Source organism: Gossypium arboreum, chromosome 7, assembly GCF_025698485.1.
Source record: "Gossypium arboreum isolate Shixiya-1 chromosome 7, ASM2569848v2, whole genome shotgun sequence".
NCBI classification, from domain to species: domain Eukaryota; kingdom Viridiplantae; phylum Streptophyta; class Magnoliopsida; order Malvales; family Malvaceae; genus Gossypium; species Gossypium arboreum.
In genome coordinates, this window is record NC_069076.1 from 17,617,603 (window position 1) to 17,637,300 (window position 19,698).

Consider the following 19,698-nt stretch of genomic DNA (forward strand, 5'->3'; position numbering starts at 1 on the left):
ATTTGACATTTAACCTTTAATTTTGAATTAAATTGCTGTTTTTTTAAAAAATAAATCATTAATTTTTTAATAGACTTATATGGTAGACGGTGTGGTATTTTTCCTTATTTTATTATTGATATAGTATTATTTTATTTTATATGTCATGGTAGTAAATAATTTAATAATTAAAATTAAAATTAAAAGGAAATACATAAAATTTTAAAAAATTAAATACTTGCATAATAAAAACAAAATTAATAGAAGTCTAGATTTTGTTTGATCTAAATTTTTTTTATTTTCATTTTAAAAATAATAATTTTCATTTTAAAATTTTGATGAAAATTGAACAATAAATAAAAATATGTTTTCAATAATGAAAACTTGAAAAACATGTAAACATATTTGATATACATTTAATTATAGTACGAATATTGAGTATCTTGATAGTGTATTTTTATTTCACAAGTAACCTTTAAAAATTAGAATATTTTTTTACTATACCTCTATAGGACACTTGTCAACCTCTTAATCGTGCTCGTGGAGTTTAAAAACTCTAATAGCAATGTACTAAATAATTTCCTTAATTATAATAGAAACATGAAGAAAAAAATTACTTTTTATGAACTTGAACTAGGGTAATAGATTTGAAATTTTAAAATTGTTAAAAAAAAAATCTATGTATGAATGGTTGAATCAGGGTTTTAACTTTATCAATATTTTTAACGAAACACGTTTTATCAATATTTAATATTTTCTATTTTCAAGAAAATGAAGAACTAAAAGAAAAATTATTTTCTAAAACTATAAAGACCCTAATTTCTTTTTTAAGAGATTTTTAAAAATTATTATGAATGCAATACAATCAAAATACAAATATAAATACATGTCTAATTAATCACAAGTATTAAATGATTATAACACAAACGAATTATTTAAATAATCAAAAAGTAAAATCAAAGTATTAAAATACAAATAAACTAAATTAAAACACATATATAACAACTATACATAACATACTCAAAAATTTATGCATATAATTACACATAATTTAAGAAATAATTCTTAATTTCTCAATCTTAATATCTGAACTAAAGCTTAGCATAATATCATTCAACTTATCAACTCATAATATCATATTATATATCAATGTCAAGCAATAATGTTATCTGTATCAAATCTATTAAACCGAAAATTGATACAATTAAATTAAAAGCTTGATTGAATTAATTTTAATATATTTAATTACTGAATGATTTTTTTCATAAATTCCTATAATTGTGAGGGTGAGAATGTCGAGCGATGATAAGATAAAAATGAGGAACACATATTGGATTTTTATCCCGCCCACATAAAAAATCCAACAAGATAATGACAACCTTCATTTAATAACTACTCGAACTTTCTTTGCACCCGTGATCTTCAAATACGTTACTTGAATTGTCTTTATTATATGTCTATTATGAAGTATATAGTAATATGTTATATTTCACTTATTAAAACTAAAATAATTATACCCACCAACATATTGATTCTTTTGGATGGTAAAATGTCATATCACCCTACCATTAATTTATAATTTCTCTATTTATATAAATTTTTCTGAATTATTTTTTTATTTCAGTATTTTATTAAGATTTTTCACTTTTTAGTGTAATTTTTTAAGAAAAGTGTGACAATCGATTTTATAACTTTAGTCCATTTATAAAATTATGAAAATTTATAGACAAAAGTTAACTTGAATGATATTAAAACTTAAAGGAAAGTCTTTACTTGTTACTATAATTTATATGTAATATGGAGATAGAGAGATAAGAGATATTTTAATGCATCTTTTTTGACTGAAAATATTATGTTGGTGCATACTAAAAAGATTGTATAAGCTCGTTTAAGAAAAAATTAATTAATAAAACTGACCCTATTAAAGCTTCATTGTATATCCTCATTAGTTAATTTATTTATAAAGCTTAAAGTTTAATTATTACAATATTTTTTATTCTTTTGTAAGAGATTAATTGCATCATTCATCTAAAAGATTTAACCGCTTTGTCGGCCAGTTCCAAGAACTTAGTTTCGTACGTAAATGAATTAATGATTATCTCATCGAAAATTGAACTCAAAGTAATGTTTTTTCCTTCTCCTCCTCAGAGGATGTCTCTGATTGCACCGCAAAGTTGTGAACTTATTCGATAACTTTAGATATAATTTATGACATGGAAATAATACACGATTTACCGAGATAGATTATGAAAGTAAGAGCTACACGGCCTACAACAGCATAGCATGTTGGCGGTTCTGTTGGAATTTGAAGAGCAAAATCACAATATCCTTTTCAAGTTGACAGAAATGGCATTTGGGGAGAGACACATGGACTTATATTGTGGCTACTCTAAGAGGTCTCGTGAACCAAAAGGGGGACCAAATTACAAAAAAGTTGAAAAAAAGTTTTACTACTACCACTGCAACAACGTAACAAAATCAACTGTGTTAAAAGGAATGTTACTTTTGTTTTGGTTCTAGGAGAGCTTTCAATTCACACATCTGCAAATTACCCTTTTGAGCTGTTTGATTGTGGGAAATAAACCTATATTCACGGCTTCAATTTAATGCAGTTGGCTGGTTTTTGCATGAACCACATAAAGGTTAAACAACAACAGTATATAAAGTTATAAACAACATATCCTTATTGAGAGCTGTTCCAGTAAGGATAACAGAGTTTGAAATAATGTCTGGGTTTTTCTTTACATTGCTGCTTTGTTTCATCATTTTTAATTGTTACTCAGAGGGTAGCCATGGATATCAGCAACAGCAATCTGCTGTTGTTGTTGGAACTGTGTACTGTGATACATGTTTCCAGTCTGACATCTCAAGGCCAACCCATTTCATTTCAGGTTTTAAATTGAATCCCAAACTCCATCTTCTCTTTTCTCAGTTGATGCAAGTTTTCCTTTTTTTTCTGCAGGTGCAACTGTTGCAGTGGAATGCAAAGATGGGAAGAGCTCAAGGGCAAGCTTTAGGCAACAAGTGAAAACCAACAGGCATGGGGAATTCAAGGTTCATTTGCCTTTTTCAGTGAGCAAACATGTGAAGAAAATCGAGGGATGTGAAGTTAAACTGATTAAAAGCAGTGAGCCATATTGTGCAGTGGCCTCATCTGCTACTTCCTCTTCACTCCATCTCAAGTCAATGAAGCAAGGAACCCATGTTTTCTCAGCTGGGTTTTTCACCTTCAAGCCATTCAAACAACCAACCTTATGCAGCCAAAAACCAAGTGTTCATCCCAACCAGCTTCTTCCGCCGCCCATTCTTCCTCCAAACCCACTTCTGCCGCCGCCCATTCTTCCTCCAAACCCGCTTCTGCCACCCCCAGCGCTCCCTCCAAACCCATTTCAGCCGCCACCAGCTCCACTAGTTCCAAACCCATTGCAGCCTCCACCAGCTCCACTAGTTCCAGACCCATTGCAGCCTCCTCCAGCACCTGCAGCACCATCCTTGCCGCCTGTTCCAGGACTAACTCCCCCACCATCGTCCCCGTCTCCACCACCAGACTTCCCATTTCCTCTTCCACCATTCCCTTTCCTTCCTGTACCCCCCTTCCCAGGTGTGCCCCCATCGAAATCTTCTCCTTGATTAAATACATATAGTAGCATTCCTCCATGTATAATTCTCCAATAATATAGTAATGTAATTTGTTTTTAGCGCCAATTCCCAATAACAATCCCTGTGACACAATGATTGTAGTATAATAAATTCAATCCTGGAGTATTCGATTCCAGGATTTACGTTACAATTTTGGACGTGCTTTTATATATAATCTTTTTTTCATCCTAAGAAACAATATTTTTGTTTACAGCTTAGCTCATAGTATCTTAAACCATTGTTATATGGGGATTTGACAATTATATAGCCATTAAAGGATCTGTAATGGTGATACTCAGATTGCAGACTTTGTTGTAATAGAAAGAACATCAACTGTTTGAGCATTAAGAAGGTGAAAAGGTGTAGTTTCAGCGTTTGATGTGTCAAACGGTTTAGCCAATGTATCTTTGTAGTAAAGTGCATTTGCAAGAACCAAACCTGTGCCTTGAGTTGCAGAATCCAATGCCTGAGGTTGAAATTTAATGTAATTCTAATTTTAAATAAAAAGTTAAATTCCATCGTTCCGAATCTAGTTATGCAGGGATGAAGTTTAGGAGTGCAGCTAGGTGTTGTACCCAAAAATGTATTTATAATTTGGATGTCTCCAAAATTTATGACTTCAGTTTTTTCTACAATACTATATATATATATATATATATATATATATATATATATTACTTCGCCTAAGTGAAATTGATTGCAACCAAAATTATGTTCTTTAAAAAAATCCATAGCCTAAGAATGAAGCTACTTTGTCAGGGTCGGGTTTCTCTATTTCTTTTTACTTTTTCCGTTTGTTTCAATGCCAACCCTAAAATATTTTCAGCATTTTCAGACATTTGTTTCATATAAAATAAAATTGTCAACATAGAAGATTTTCCGGTTAAGATAAAATTACCCTCATACTCAATCTGAACATCAAGTTAAAGTATTAGGATATTACATTCTTTATTACATTCTTCACTTATCAAATATTTTCTTATAAATTTTTATAACTTTTAATTTAATCCTTTTTTGTCATAAATGTTCATTGTTCATTAATTAATCAAATTAGATCAATTTTTTTCTTGTTACACTTTAATCACATACTTTATCTTAATATCTTGTTTCACATATCAAATTTCTCTCTTCTATTATTTCATCCACATATTTCTCAAGTTTAACAATTTAGTCCTTGTCATCATAAAATTTTCATTTTTTTTCACAAATTCACTTTTACAATACTTTATGCATATTTCATCATCTCATAACACATTCATCAAACTTTAATCATAATTTTCTTATTCAAATATTAAATTGTTTCACACTTAAGCTTTTTCCATTTTTCAATTTAGTCCCTATTACCGTGTAATTTATTTTTCACCATATAAGAACTTTAATCAAATAACTCAGTATAATATCTTATTTCACATGACAAATTTTCGTGTATATCACTTGTTTTTATTATAAAATTCACAGTTTACAATTTAACCCTTAAAATCATGAAGATTTATTATTTACTATAATTTCACCTTAACATCATATTGTAATCAATTCACTACTTCTTTTAAACTCTTTATCATAAATCTCAAATGTATGTTTGTTTCATTGAAAACAACTTTTATGAAATATTTTCCAGAAATCTGTCAAACAACAGAAAATATTTTACCCAGATTCATCCAAACACCAGAAAATATTAGCTTTTACAGAAAAGTAAGTCATTTTACAGAAATCATTTTTCAAAATTCATTTTTAGTAAAACAAACTGATCCTTAATTTTTTTTGTCACAGTTGATACCTAAATTACTTGTTTTTCCCCAAAATTGGTACATCCGTTAGTTAAACCGTTAAAACTACTTTAAAAAGGCTTAACCTATAATTTGGTATCTAAACTATGCATTTCTTTTTTCATTTTAGCACCTAATAATTTTTCTGTCACATGTGCTACCTCAACCAAGGACAAAGTCAGAAAATTACTTTAGAGGACCAAAAATGAATAATAAATTTTTTGAGGAACAAAGTATAATTTTATCATTATACTAACTTATGATTTGGCAAAATTTAAAGGGTCTTTATAGCAAATTTACCATTTTAGTGGGGCCATGACCACTGCTTGCCCCCTGTCTTCTCCTCTAACCTAAAGTGTTTTTCTATTACTCAATTTACACAAAAATGTTATATTCATCCTAAAAAAAATTCTAACCAGAAATGATCTATCACTTCCTATAAACTTTTAAATATATACTTTTAATTATTTTATTTTCCTTTTTTATTTTATATTATGTCTCTCTCTTTATTTTTTCTATTTACTCTTTTTTCTTCTTCTTTTATAGTGTATGGCAATCCAGTAATAATCGAAATTCATCCTCCTGAGGTCAAGATGCTAGTAACTAATTCTATTTTTGAACTTCACCACTTGTTTGCTCGACCTGATGAGATCACATAAGTTATTTCACCAATCAAAATCGATGTTTTCATAACCGGACTGGTTGAATAGGGAACCAATCGGGTTACTAGCCTAGAGATAGGGATTGAATTGATTGACCCGCAAACTAATATAAAATTTTATCCAATTTTCTCTTTTCTCTTTTTTTTTTTATTTTTTTATTTTTATTAATTTTAATAAATTATTTGAGAGAACTAATCAAATCGAGAACTAGTAGGCTGACTGGTTAGGCTATCAGTCCAATTCTAAAGAAAGAATATATATAAGAGAAAATAATATTTTTTTATCTTTTTCGCCACATGTCTATTTTTAATTGGCTTTTTAAAAAATAGACTTACTGACTTAATTAACAATTGAACTAACAAAGGTACCAACTTGGGAAAAATAAGTAGTTTAGGTACCACTTGTAACTAAAAAAAATGATTAGGCACCAAAATGGGAAAAAATGCATAGTTTTGGCACCAATTTATGGGTTAAGTTTGTTTTTTTCTTAATAGACTTAATGGTTTGACTAACCAAAGTATCAACTTGGGGAAAAGGTAGTTTAGGTACCACTTGTGACAAAAAAAAAATTAGGTATCAATTTGTGAGTTAAGCCTTTTTAATTTTATTGATGGCGAAAATATTTTATATTATAAAATTTATTTATAAAATTATTTCATCAAATGATTATTGATTGAGTAATAAGAGATTTCTATATGAATTTGCTAGTCTTGTGTTTGATTCCCAAATAAATTTTTAGTTGTTTTATTTAAAAACTATATAAAATATGAAAAGATAAAAGTATTCTTATAATAATATTAATTACCATTTAAAATAAAGTCATTGTTATATAATATTGATAAGATTTTATAAATATATTTAATTTAATTTTATAAAAATTAACATAAAATAAAATGTTTTGTACAATTTTATATTGGGATAGGTGAAATGGAAGAAATCATTTTGAAGTCGAGCGTAAACATATTAAATAAAGTTTAAGAAGATTATTAGGTAGACCCTTCCTATCATATAATACCGTCAATATTATTTTTACATGTCATTGTTGATTAAAAATTAAAAAAATTGCTTTCTCCTCTCTTCAACCATTCTACGCCAAGAACCATTTAGATTTTATAAATATATTTTAAAAATTATTAGGAGAAATAATTTTTTTCTTTATTTTCTTCTATAGATTAGATTTTAAATTTTGAGTATTTTTAGTTTTTTTTTTCCTTTACTTCATTCATGTAAGATTTCTGGATTAAGAATTTGGTTCTTGAAAAACTCATTCTGATGAATTTGTGCTTTCACTTATTCCATAGACTTTCTCTCATGAATTAGATTAGATCCAACCCCTATTCTAATACATTAACCCCTTGTTGTTGACTTTTGAAAATCTATTAATTCTTATTAAATATTTTCCTAGATTTAAAGAATGAAGCAAAAGATGCTGACAATGTCCACACCGTGTTAAGTATTTTGTTTGGTATGTTATTGTTGGTTCTTGATTTTTAGGAAGTCAATTAGTCAAAAATAGTTTATTCAATCTTTTGTAGGATTATTCTGTTTTTCAATATGGTCAGTTAGTGGGTTTTATGTCCACATTTTCCCTTTTATATAGGAATGTATAAAGGCTCAGGTGCTGAAGTTATTTTTTGAATGAATTCCTCAAGTTTATCTCCATCTTCTTTGTGTTAAGAATTCTCTTCTAGCTAACAGTGGTATAAGAGCTAGGTTGAGAAGGCATCTTGTGCAGTTTGTTTTGGATTCAATGTCACAACATCAGAATGATTCTGATAGATTCGTCTAGCCATCTATTCCTCGCTTTGATTGTCATTATGATCATTGAAGCATGCTAATGGAAAATTTCTTAGGGTCAAAAGAATATTGGCCAATTGTTGAGGGTGGAATTCAGGAGCCAGAAGTTGGAACCTATTTGTCGGATGCATAACAGGCGGAGATGGAAACACAGAAGCTGAAAAGCTTAAAGGTTAAGAGCTATTTATTCCAAGCAATTAATCGTTTAATCTTTGAGATGATTCTTTACAAGGATATGAAAAAGCATATTTGGGATTCCATGAAGAAGAAGTATCAAGGAAATGCAAGGGAAAAGCGTGCACTGCTTCAGACACTACAAGGTGGTTTTAAGACCTTGCGTATGAAGCCAAAAGAGACCGTCTAATATTATTTCTCCAGGATGATGGTAATCGTAAATAGGATGCGAACTCATATGGACAAGCTTAAAGCTATTGCTATCATTGAGAAGATTTTGCGATCCTTGTTGCCGAAATATAATTTTGTTTTATGCTTAATTGAAGAAGCAAGAGACCTAGATACAGTTTCCTTTGATGAGCTAGAGAACTCGTTGATGATTCATGAGTCAAAATTTGCTATGCAGGAGGAGGACCAAGCTTTGCAGGCAATATCGACTCCAAAAGATTTTGGGTGTGGTAACAACAAGTGGAAAGGAATAAACTCAAATGGGGTTGAAGAGAAAAATGTAAGAAAGAATGGTTGGGATCATTACGTATCTGATGGGAAGCCGAAAGCTATAGACAAATCCTAGATTGAATCTTTCAATGCCATAGGTATGTTCATTATCGTAGTGAATGTTATACCAATATGAATAGAGGTCGTGGTAGAGAAAGGATAAATTTTACAGAAGCAACTGAGGAAGAAGAGGAAGTTACTCTCTTGATAGTATGTGACCCGAAGGAGGAAATCCAGAAAAATGTATGGTATCAAGATACGGGCTGTAGCAATCATATGTGTGGAAACTGATCAACATTCTCTAAGCTAGAGAAGACATTCTGAACAACAGTAAAGTTTGGTGACAACCTCTTGTTTCTGTCTAGAGACGAGGGAAGGTTAAGATCCAAGCAAAGTTCACATTTGTCCAAAGTATTTTTGATGTTTTCTATGTTCTAGATCTGAAGTCAAATTTACTTAGTGTGGGTCAATTCCAAGATAAGGGTTATAAGGTGATTATTAAGGAGGAAGTGTGCAAGATCCAAGAATGCAATCTTTGGTTGATCGCTAAATTTGCCATGAAAACTAATAAGCTCTTTCCACTACATATTTAGCATAGTGAACATTGTCACTCTTGTTTTTCAACACAAAAGACTAGTTCAACATGGCTTTAACATTACAGGTATAGGCACCTGAGTTTTGTAAGATTTCAAACATTACAACAAAAGAATATGGTTTCTGATCTCCCTACATTTGATACACTTTCATAAGTATATGAAGATTGTGTTGTTGGAAAGATGTCCCGGGATAGTTTTCTAAAAGGACAAGCTTGGAAAGCCTCGCAATAGCTTGAATTAGTTCACTCTGACATTTGTGGACCACTAAATCCAACTTCAAATGAAGGTAAACATTATTTTACAATGTTTACAAATGAATTTAGACGAAAAAGTTGGATTTATTTTCTGTACAAAAAATCTAAAGCCTTTGCAGCTTTTAAGAGCTTTAAGGCGCTGGTTGAAAAAAAAGGATGGGACATTAATTAAAGCTCTTCGTAGTGATTAAGGAGGAGAATATCTTTCTTAAGAATTTATAAGCTTTGTGAATCTAATGGGATATAAAGGTAGCTTACTGTAACCTATTATCCTCAAAAAAATTGGGGTGAGGGAGAGGAAGAATCAGACAATCTTAAATATTGTTCGAAGTCTCTTACGAAGAAGCAATGTTTCAAAAATATTTTGGCCAGAGGCGGTGAGCTGGAGTGTTCATGTTTTTAATAGAAGCCTTACACATGTTGTTCGACATATGAAACCAGAAGAAACTTGGTGTTGTCAGCAAACGGATGTGCGTCACTTTAGGGTATTCAAGTGTGTTGCTTATTCTCATGTGTCAGACCAAAAGAGGAAAAAGCTCGATGACAAGGCTGAGAAGTGTGTTTTTCTTGGTATTACTAATGAGTCAAAAACTTACAAGCTATATAATATTGTTTCCAAGAAGGTTGTTATCAACCGAGACGTAGTTTTGACTAGAAAACATTATGGCCGTGGGAAGAAAAAAGGAACAACTAGTAGATGAAGCAAATTCCATCAGATTTTAGTGATGAGATCGAGGAAACAGCATGAGAACAACCTACAATTGAAGCAGATCAATAGAATAGGTATGGTAAAAGAATCAAAAGAATACCGACATGGATGGAAGATTATGTGGTCAGTGGGGATCAATTTGAAGATGAAGATCCTTAGACATATTTTGCTTTATTTGTGGATTGTGACCTTGTAAGCTTCGAAAATGCTGGCAAAGATTTGAAGTGGCAAAAAGCAATGGTTGATGAGATTGTTGTTTTTGTGGTATTATTTTATTTTTCATTGGTTAGTCGATGGGTCTTATGTCCATGTTTTCCCTTCTATGTAAGCCTCTATAAAGGCTCAAGTGTTGAATTTATTTTTTGAATAAATTCCTCAAGTTTATCTCCATCTTCTTTATGTTAAGAATTCTTTTCTAGCTTCTATCAAAAGAACTCGCTTTCTTCATAGTTCTCCAAATGCAGAATGGTTAAAGGAGAAAACATAATATTTTTTTTTTAAATCCACAAATCTAGCATGAATAATGCAATGAAAAAAATAAAAACTAAAAGTTTTAAAATTTAAAATCAAATCTGTAGATGAATAATGAAAAGAAGGATGAAATAAAATAAAATAAAAACATTGTGATGGTTAAAGGAAGGAGAAAATAATTTTTTAATTTCTTAATCAGCAATAATATGTAAAAATAATCTTCATTATAGTATTGGATGAAACCATGATTTATGTGGTAGAAAGAGTTTACCTAATAATTTCTTAGGATCAAGACAAATAAATGTAGGTATTTATAAGTAAAGGTTGATAGATACTAGAATGGGCAAAAAATTACCTCTTGAACAAAAATCTCATGCTCCCCACCAATGTGCCTTTAACAAAATTATGCAATTTTTTAAATTGCAATTCATTTTCCTTTTATAAAATAAATAAAATTTTCCTTTATTAAAAAGGTTGTAACTTTTTTAATTATATATTAAATGCAAAAGATTAAAAATCATGCCACATTTTTTTCAGTTGCAACTTTTTTTTATATAAAATATTTTTTATATCTTAGTTTGAATTGTGACTATTTTTTAAATGGTATATTAACAATTATTTTTAATATATAGAATAGAAGAAATGCATATAGTAAGAGATTAAATATTGAATTTAATCAATAAATAAATGAGATTCTTAAGTTAGATTTTCTTTCAGTGGAAATAACAAACAATTTAGGGGCCATGTTTCACTAGAGTTTAAATGAAAATTAAAAAAAATAAGAAAAATGAAAAATTAGAGACCTACCAACGAAAATCACACCAAAAGCACAGACAAGAAAGAAAATAATTGCACCAACAATGGTAGCAATGGTAAAGTGCTAAAGACTGAAGAAACTATAAAACTAAAGAAAGAAATTATGAGAAAAACTACAAACCCTTATCCCTATTTATAAGTTAAAACAAAACCGATCAACTCCTTCGAAACTTAATAAGTTATCATGCGCTCGCATGCGCACTATTTCCTATATACAAAATGTAATGACCTGATTTTTAGTGATATAAAAAATGCATTTTCGGAACCCCATATCTATAATTGAGTCCAAGATTGGTCTAGTAATTTTTTTGAATTAATAGTTAATTAAGGCTCAGGGACTAAATTGTAAAGTTCAACCGTTATAGGGTTGTGATTAACCAAAGGTTTAAGGATCTAAAGAGCAATTAGCCAAAAGTCCAAAATGGTTATTAAACCATTTGTAATTGAATATTAGGGGATGATGATGTAAGAAACCATTAGCATTAATTAACATTAAGATTAGTGGAATTAAACTTGATTAAGTTTAATTAAACCAAATTAATTAAATTTTAATCAAGTATGTAAGTTAAATAAGTGGAGAGAATAGTGTCATCTTCTCCATTTCATGTGTGTATCGTCCAAAGTGAAAGAAAAATAAAAGAAAAGCTTCCAAAACGTTGAAACATCCGACCATTGAAAAGCTTCCAAAACGTTGAAACATCCGACCATTAATTGGAAGGTAAATCTAAATCATTTTCTTATAATTTTTATAGATTTGAAGTTATGAGAGCTTGATTTAGCTAGTCCATGTACCAATTTGTAAAACTGTTAAAGTTTTCAAAAGTTTCCATTGTTGATTTCTTGAAAAATTAAGGTTGTAATTGATAGATTTTAAGCTTAGAATATGAAAGGACTAGATTGTAAAGTTAATTTAGCTTATTATTGACTTTGTGGCATTAGGGACCAAATTAAATAAATGTAAAACTTGTCATGAAAATATGTTAGAGATATAAATTAAGGTCCCTAATGAGAATATATGAAATTGGATTTTAATCTAAAGCTAGGAATAAAAAGCTATGCTTATCTCGAGTTTAAAGACTAAATTGAATAAAATAAAAATTTTGAGGGAAATCAAAAAGTAAATTGTTATTGATTGGTTTTATAAAATAATTGTTTAGGTCAAGAAATGGATCGAAGTGGATTTAATCGAAGAAAAACTAAAATCTTTGATTAGTCCCTAAAGAATCAACTTGTTTTCATGTTTCTAATAGGTAAGTTCATATGGAACTTAATAGCTTATTTTATGATGTGTGTGATTTTGTGTTTCAAATCGTGTGTGTGTGTGTGTGATAGTACAGGGTACAAATGTGAAAGTTGATTGATTACAAGATATGTAAATGAATTATGTGATCATGTACAGGGATTGGTAATGACATATATATGGAAATGATTCCCATGTGAAAATGGTAAAATGTTAGGATATGTTTGGCATTCCAATAGGGTTATACACGAGCTTGATTGGGGACATTTCATGTTTTAACAATGTCTAGCATTTGTTGTAGATTCTCGAGGTATATGTAATTTAGGTTTAGCCCGGACGGGTAACCTAATATAAGTTAGCTTGTCTGAGCAACCTTGATACGATTTCAGCTTGTGTGAGTAACCCTTATATAATGTCAGCTTGTGTGAGCAACTTACTCACTAGAGTATTCGAGTCTATTTTACTAAAGTTCCATCAGGCGATATTCAATTTAATTGAAATGGAAAACTTGAAAGTGAATTATGTTGGAAAAAATATGATTCGAAAATGGTTTTCTTACATAGCCAAAAATTTAAAATTTGAAAACTGAGCCGATTTATGATATTTATATACCAATAAACCCTTTACCAAAATCGCACCTGTGTTTTTGGCTAGACGGATCCTTGCTGTTTCTAACTTTCAATCGAACGACCTTCTTCGCTATTCTCATACCACGGCTGCTTCGAATGTGAGCTTGAACGAATTCAAATCAAACACAAAACCAAAAATTGTTTACTTTACTTTAAATGAGAAAGTAAATTCTCTCTTTAATAGAAACCGATATAATTGTTATTCCAAAAAATAGAATTTATACTTAGAAAATAAATTCTAATGTTGTGTGTGCTTAGCCCTACCGATTCTATCTATTTATAGAGAGAAGAAGTGAAATCCTTGTTGAATTAGTGGAAATCTATTTCAATAAAAAAAATCCTAGTCCAATAGGATAGAAAGGGGCGACAACCCTAGTTAAATATATTAGGGTTTGTCATCGCATGTAATAGCATCAGAGTCTTTTGGGCCTCTCCCGTATTGGGTCCAATAAGTACTTCTTAGACTTTTAACCCAATATTTTATAATTCAACCCAACTCAATACATGTTTTTCTATTCTCCAAAATAATCATTATAAATTGATTTTAATTAATTAATTAATTTTCCAATTAAATAATTTTCTTAACCCAATTCTAATTGTATTAAAATAATGATGACTTTAGTAAAAAATTTATGATAAAATATATTTAATCTTTCTACATTTAATAGTTTCATTATAACCAATTAATTTAATTCCATTTTCAAACTTCAATTAATTAATTAATTAATCAATAATTGAAAAATCATAAATTAATTTTTCAGGTTATTTCCATTTATAGAAGAAACCACATTCATTTCCAAATGTTTCTCATTTCTCAAACTTTATCACTTCTATCCATTTTTATTCATTTAATTCAACCTGCAATTCATTTTTGGAACCAATGAGCTAGAGGAGGGACCGATTGGACATATGTGATTAGGGCTCAAATGATTTATAATTTAAATTCCAACTTTTTGCCTATTAATTATATATTCATTTAGTCACGAAGCCATAACACTATAGTATCGTGACTAAGCTCTCCCTAATGACATACTATTACAAAAGTAATTTGATTAGTCCTCATCCAATAAATTTTTCATAAATGTGTTACACTCATAGGATATCCTTAATCTCTTTGGGATAAATCCGCTCTCTCAATATGATCATATTTTATCTCATGGTAACTATTACATCTTCCTTCTTGAAAAGTCAATTACTATCAAATAGTAATCAAGTCATTTATCACAAAGACAAACGACCCATGACAAAGTTTTCTTTTCACCCTTCATGTAATGCCAATGAGGGGATATCATTTACTCGTGTCTTAAGCTATGAATTCCACTATTGTGAATGATGCTACACATTGTAGAAGTCGTATACTCAACGCAGCAGCTTTCGGTTCCTTATCTATTTGAATTCAGGCTTTTACTTATCAATGATTAGTTTAACATAAACATAAAAAAGGGAGTTAACATTCATTTTCTCCACTTTCATTCATTGATTCACTCATTATTATGACGAAACAAGCATGTTTCTATCTCACACTAAACCGATAAATTAACAAAAAGTAAGTTGGGAATTTTTGGAAGAGGCAACAAGAAGTTATCAAAAATTATACGTGTGTTTTTCTAAAAATTAGGTTCAGTGGACAAAGAAAATCCTTTCATCACATGTTTCAATAAAATAGATTGGATCTATGTCAAATTCCTAAGATACATGTATTAATCAAATAAATGAATTTTGTCCCGTTCTGATAAGCCAATTATGATTGGCCTTGAAATAATTCATTGCATTGATATATATCAAACCCAATATCAATAAAACCATTTTACCCTCTACATATAAAGGAATTAGAATTCTCATTCCTAAGAGCTACTAGCCACTATGAGTCTACTGCATATACTTTTATATATAAATAGATCTTATCCATCTACTAATTCATTCAGTAATTGAATCGAACGACCCTTTTAACTCAGTGCTAGAGTAACGCCATGTTAAGGCATAAGTCATCGGTTCAAATCCAATAATGGGATTTTGACTTTTTTTTTTTCATGAAACTCCTGTAAAATGGTAGTATTCATATTGAAACAAAGAAGAATAGGGATGTTAAATCCGAAACCCAAAATCTCATACTACAATCCCTAAAATGATAAAAAATTAAAAATAAGAAAAAATTTCAATAAAAATTATATATTTGGTTACATTTAACAAATAGTATTAGATACATAATTTAGTATTAGTTGTATTATCTCCTTTCTTAACTGTATTTATTATTTTTGTAAGTATGTCTGCGTAGCTATATTTGGTTACATGTAACAAATAGCGATAAATATTCAGCAAGTTTTTTACTTAAACTTTGAAAAAGTTCTATTTACACCCATTAAACTCCCAATCTATTGTGAGGTATTTTTGGAATCTTATCCTCAATTTAAACCAAAATAAGCAAGTGATAATAAATAGAAAGTTTTGAGATCTAATTGATATTTTTTTAGGCATAAGGAATCTAAACGAAAAAATTATAAAAATTAAAGGATCTAATTGATATTAACCCAATAAAAATATCATGTTCAATCACACATGAACCCCAACATCTCTTTTTGGAGTTCTGACACAAACCGTTCATCAAGCTTTCACACTTTCTAGCACCACAACTTACCAAAACTAGCAGTTTATAAGAGTGGCATCTTAAACCTCCAAAATTACTACATAATTTAAGTCCAACAAGTATAAACCAATCATGCATAACAGAACAAATGAAAGACCATTCAAGCTATAAACAAAGTTTTCTTTAGGCCAGATACATGGAAACACAAAAATATATAGACTTTTTCATGCATTTTTTAACTCAAATTCATGCAGTTTCGGTGTAATTCTTGTCGAAAAATATAATATAATTATAACATAATTAAATTGTACTTAAATTATTAACATATTTAATTTTAATTAATTTTATAATAAATTTTCATAAATTTTTATTTATTTTTGATGATTTGCACAAAATGTGAAAATTGGCTCGACAGACACTACTAGAAGCTCAAATTGGGAAGCGATTTCTGAAGTATCAAGGTGAATTAATTTTTCAGCCTAAAATGGTCCAAATGATGAATATTAATATATAATATAATTAATTTTAATTATATCCAATTTATTTTGGGTTAAAAAATTATTATTAATTATATTATGAAAGGAGGCCCAATTGTGCTAAACTGAAAGACTAATCTAACCAAGCAAATGGGCTACCCAAAACCGTCCAACATGCTAACTCAATCAGCTCAAATTAGCTGATTATTTGACTTGCAAATCATCCCTTGAATTCTCCTTGAAATTTCATTCAAACCCCTCCACTTATCGTGCTTTTGTAGACTTGCCCCTAGTTAAATTTAGCAAGTTGAAATCTTCAACTTGTGCACATGTAGTGGTCGGCCATCGGGGGAGTTAATGGCTGCTAGTTTTTTTATATTTTTAGCAGTCACTTACACCTATAAATTCCCCCTTCACCTATTCATTTCAACACACCTTTCATTTTACACATCTCTCCCCCTTTCACTCACTTTCTCTCTTCCAAACCTCCCTTTGTTTCCCATTTTTCCCTTCTACTTCCATTGCCGATTTCCCTCTTGAAAAAGAGCCCTTCAACAACCTTGGGTAGCAGCATTCAAGTGCTTATATAAGTCTTGGTTCAACAAGAATAAGGGGAGAAGGAAGAGCGAAGCAAACTAGTCAAGCTTCGAAGAAACACCAGATTTGATTCTAGTTTCCTATCATTTAACTTTTATTGTTGCTTTTATGAACATGTCTATGAATATTTGTTATTTTTTTATTCTAAATTTAATTAACATGGATTAATTTAATTCGTATTAGGTTGATTGCATTTCGTGTACTTAAGTTATTAAAATTATGTTTGTGTTGTTATAGGTCTTGGTAAATTGTTTGATTAAGTAAAATCATGATTATGTTATACTTGCATTATAATTCTAAGGTAACTAATGAATTAATTAGTAATCGTGTTGAAATTGTAATTAATTGACACAATACTTAATCAGTGCATGTTTAATCTTCTAAGGTAGCTAAGGGTTAAATTAACGACGGTATTAAACGGTACATTAGCCTTGCATAACTTGCAAGATTATTGTGATTAAATTGTTTTAATGTACAAATATATTGTTACCTCACTTAACCTTTTACTTGATTATTTAAATTGATTAATTGCTTGAATTGACATAGTGATATGTTCAAGAGATTAGTTAATTTAGTAAATCTGTACATGCTATAGTTAACAAATTACCAAGTTGTTGTGAATTTATTCGTAACAACATGAACATTGTTTTGGTAATATTAAGTTAAGAAATGTAATTAATCTAACACAATTATGTCATCTTGATTAAAACCATCTTTTGAAATCGTGCATTAGAACTTTTATTTTTATTTTTTTATTTTACTTAGTTAAATTTTAGTTTCTAATCACTTCCTCAAAATCAAAATATTTTTAATAACCAAAGTGTTTGAATTTCATTTCACAAATATTTTTCTTTCACAGCCCTTGTGGGTACAATAACTCAACATTTACTTGTCACTTTATTACTTGTTGCTATTGTGTACACTTGCACATTTCCATCATTCCAATACAATAGTAATTCATTAAGACAAACAGAAGTCTAGACCAAGGGCATATTCAGGGAATTTTTATGGCAATAGGATAATACAAGCACACTACATTTCTTCTTTTTGCTTTTCACCAGTAATAAGTCAAATTAGCCAAGTATTTTACTTTGCAGGCTACAAAATCCTTAGGAAAAACTTAACAAAAGAACAGACCAAAATCTACCACTATAAACCTCATCTTGAATAAGTTTCACTAACTAGTTCATTTCATTACAACAACATTCCTTGAACTCCCTCAAATAAATTGAAGATTATCTAGCATATATATGAGACTAAAACTTTGGAACAAAAACACACTATGATAGCTTGTTTGCTGAGAGTAACAACATAAAGTGTAGTTACTATGATTACATCATCAATAAGGGTAGGCTTACGTTAATATGAATTTACATGCATGAGCTATATATAATCTTGAAAAATGTGAAATCAGAGGAATCCAAACAATTGGAACGGGTTGTAGATATAAAAAAACAGTATTTTTGTCTTTTTTATTTGAGTATTTTTCTATTTTTTTGTGTATTTTGAATCATCCCTTTTTTAGATGACCTTTTGTATGTGTTGGATGCAACAAATACTGATGTTTTTATATCTGCAACTCATTCCAATTGTTTGGATTCCCCTGATTTCACATTTAATCCACCAAGCCAAACTCTTCGAAACATCCCATGAGTGAAGACAACCCAAGAACCTTGCCATATTCTGGGGTTATTTCCACTTCTTCTACTTCGGTGAAGAAGTACCATGTGAAACATCTTTTTCAGAACATTTCTTGAAATGTATGGCGATGGTTGTTCTTGGATGAGAGTTGTTTTTGAATAATGATTATTTTCACTTGTTCCAAATGTGAGTTATTCTCGACATACTTGTTTTCAATGTAGAAATTCTTTCAAATAAGAGTTGTTTCGTAGTGATGTTTTTCTAGATAAAGGTTGTTTTAAATTATGGCTCTTCTAGAAAAACACTTTTTTTTAATACTTGTTCCAAGCAACCATTATTCCAAACATAGTTATTTTTAAAACACCATTATTCTAAACAAGAGTTGTTTCTAATTTTAGTTGTTCTCAATAGGAGTTGTTCTTAAATAACAACTACAGTGAATGATAGTTGTTCTAACTAAAGACCTATTTTGAACATAACTATTCTGATCATAGTTATTCTCAAAAAATATTTTTTCTGAACAACAATATTCTAAACAATAGTTGTTACTCCGGAAGAGATACGCTTGGTAGCACAATTTTCTGAAATATAATATTATTTATTTCAAGAAAGAGATAAACTGTTAGTAGAAAAAATTAATTTTTAGAATAGGAGTTACAAAGTTGGAAATTAATATGAACAATGTAATTAATTTTCAATTACAATTACATTAATGATTAAAAAAGGACAATGAAAGGTTTTGTTAGTGATAATGAATAGTGAAGAAGAATTCACTCTGTTTTTGAAAAGAGGGAATAGCACTCAGCGTTATAGGAAAAGATTAAGAGGAGAACTCTTAACTACCTCCATATTTGATCCACCAAGCCAAGCTCTCTGGAACATCCCAAGAGTGAAGACAACTCAGGAACCCTGCCATATTCTGGGGTTATTTTCACTTCTTCTACTTTGGTGAAGTGGTACCATGTGAAACATTTTTCGTAGAACATCTTCTGAAATGTAAGACGATGGTTGTTCTTGGACGAGAGTTGTTCTCGAATAATGATTATTTTGACTTGTTCTAACATGAGTTATTTTCGACATAGTTGTTCTTAATGTAAAGATAGTTCCAAATAAGAGTTTTTCCATGGTGATGCTTTTCTTGGTAAAGCTTGTTTTGAATAATGGTTCTTC

The 19,698-nt window shown here is 29.7% G+C and overlaps 1 protein-coding gene across 1 annotated transcript; it reads left to right on the forward strand.

Annotated features, from left to right (window-relative positions):
- The first annotated feature begins 2,454 nt into the window (after positions 1–2,454).
- Positions 2,455–3,769, forward strand: LOC108467106 (sulfated surface glycoprotein 185). The gene is made up of 2 exons (XM_017767620.2): positions 2,455–2,870; positions 2,942–3,769. The coding sequence occupies exons 1-2, from the start codon at positions 2,705–2,707 to the stop codon at positions 3,607–3,609; spliced, it is 834 nt and encodes a 277-aa protein (XP_017623109.1). The 5' UTR covers positions 2,455–2,704; the 3' UTR covers positions 3,610–3,769.
- The last annotated feature ends 15,929 nt before the right edge of the window (positions 3,770–19,698 follow it).

Coding starts and splice junctions, on each gene's coding strand:
- LOC108467106 (XM_017767620.2), top strand. CDS start 2,705: ATGTCTGGGTTTTTCTTTACATTGCTGCTTTGTTTCATCATTTTTAAT. Junction 2,871..2,941: donor GCCAACCCATTTCATTTCAG/GTTTTAAATTGA, acceptor TTTTTTCTGCAG/GTGCAACTGTTGCAGTGGAA.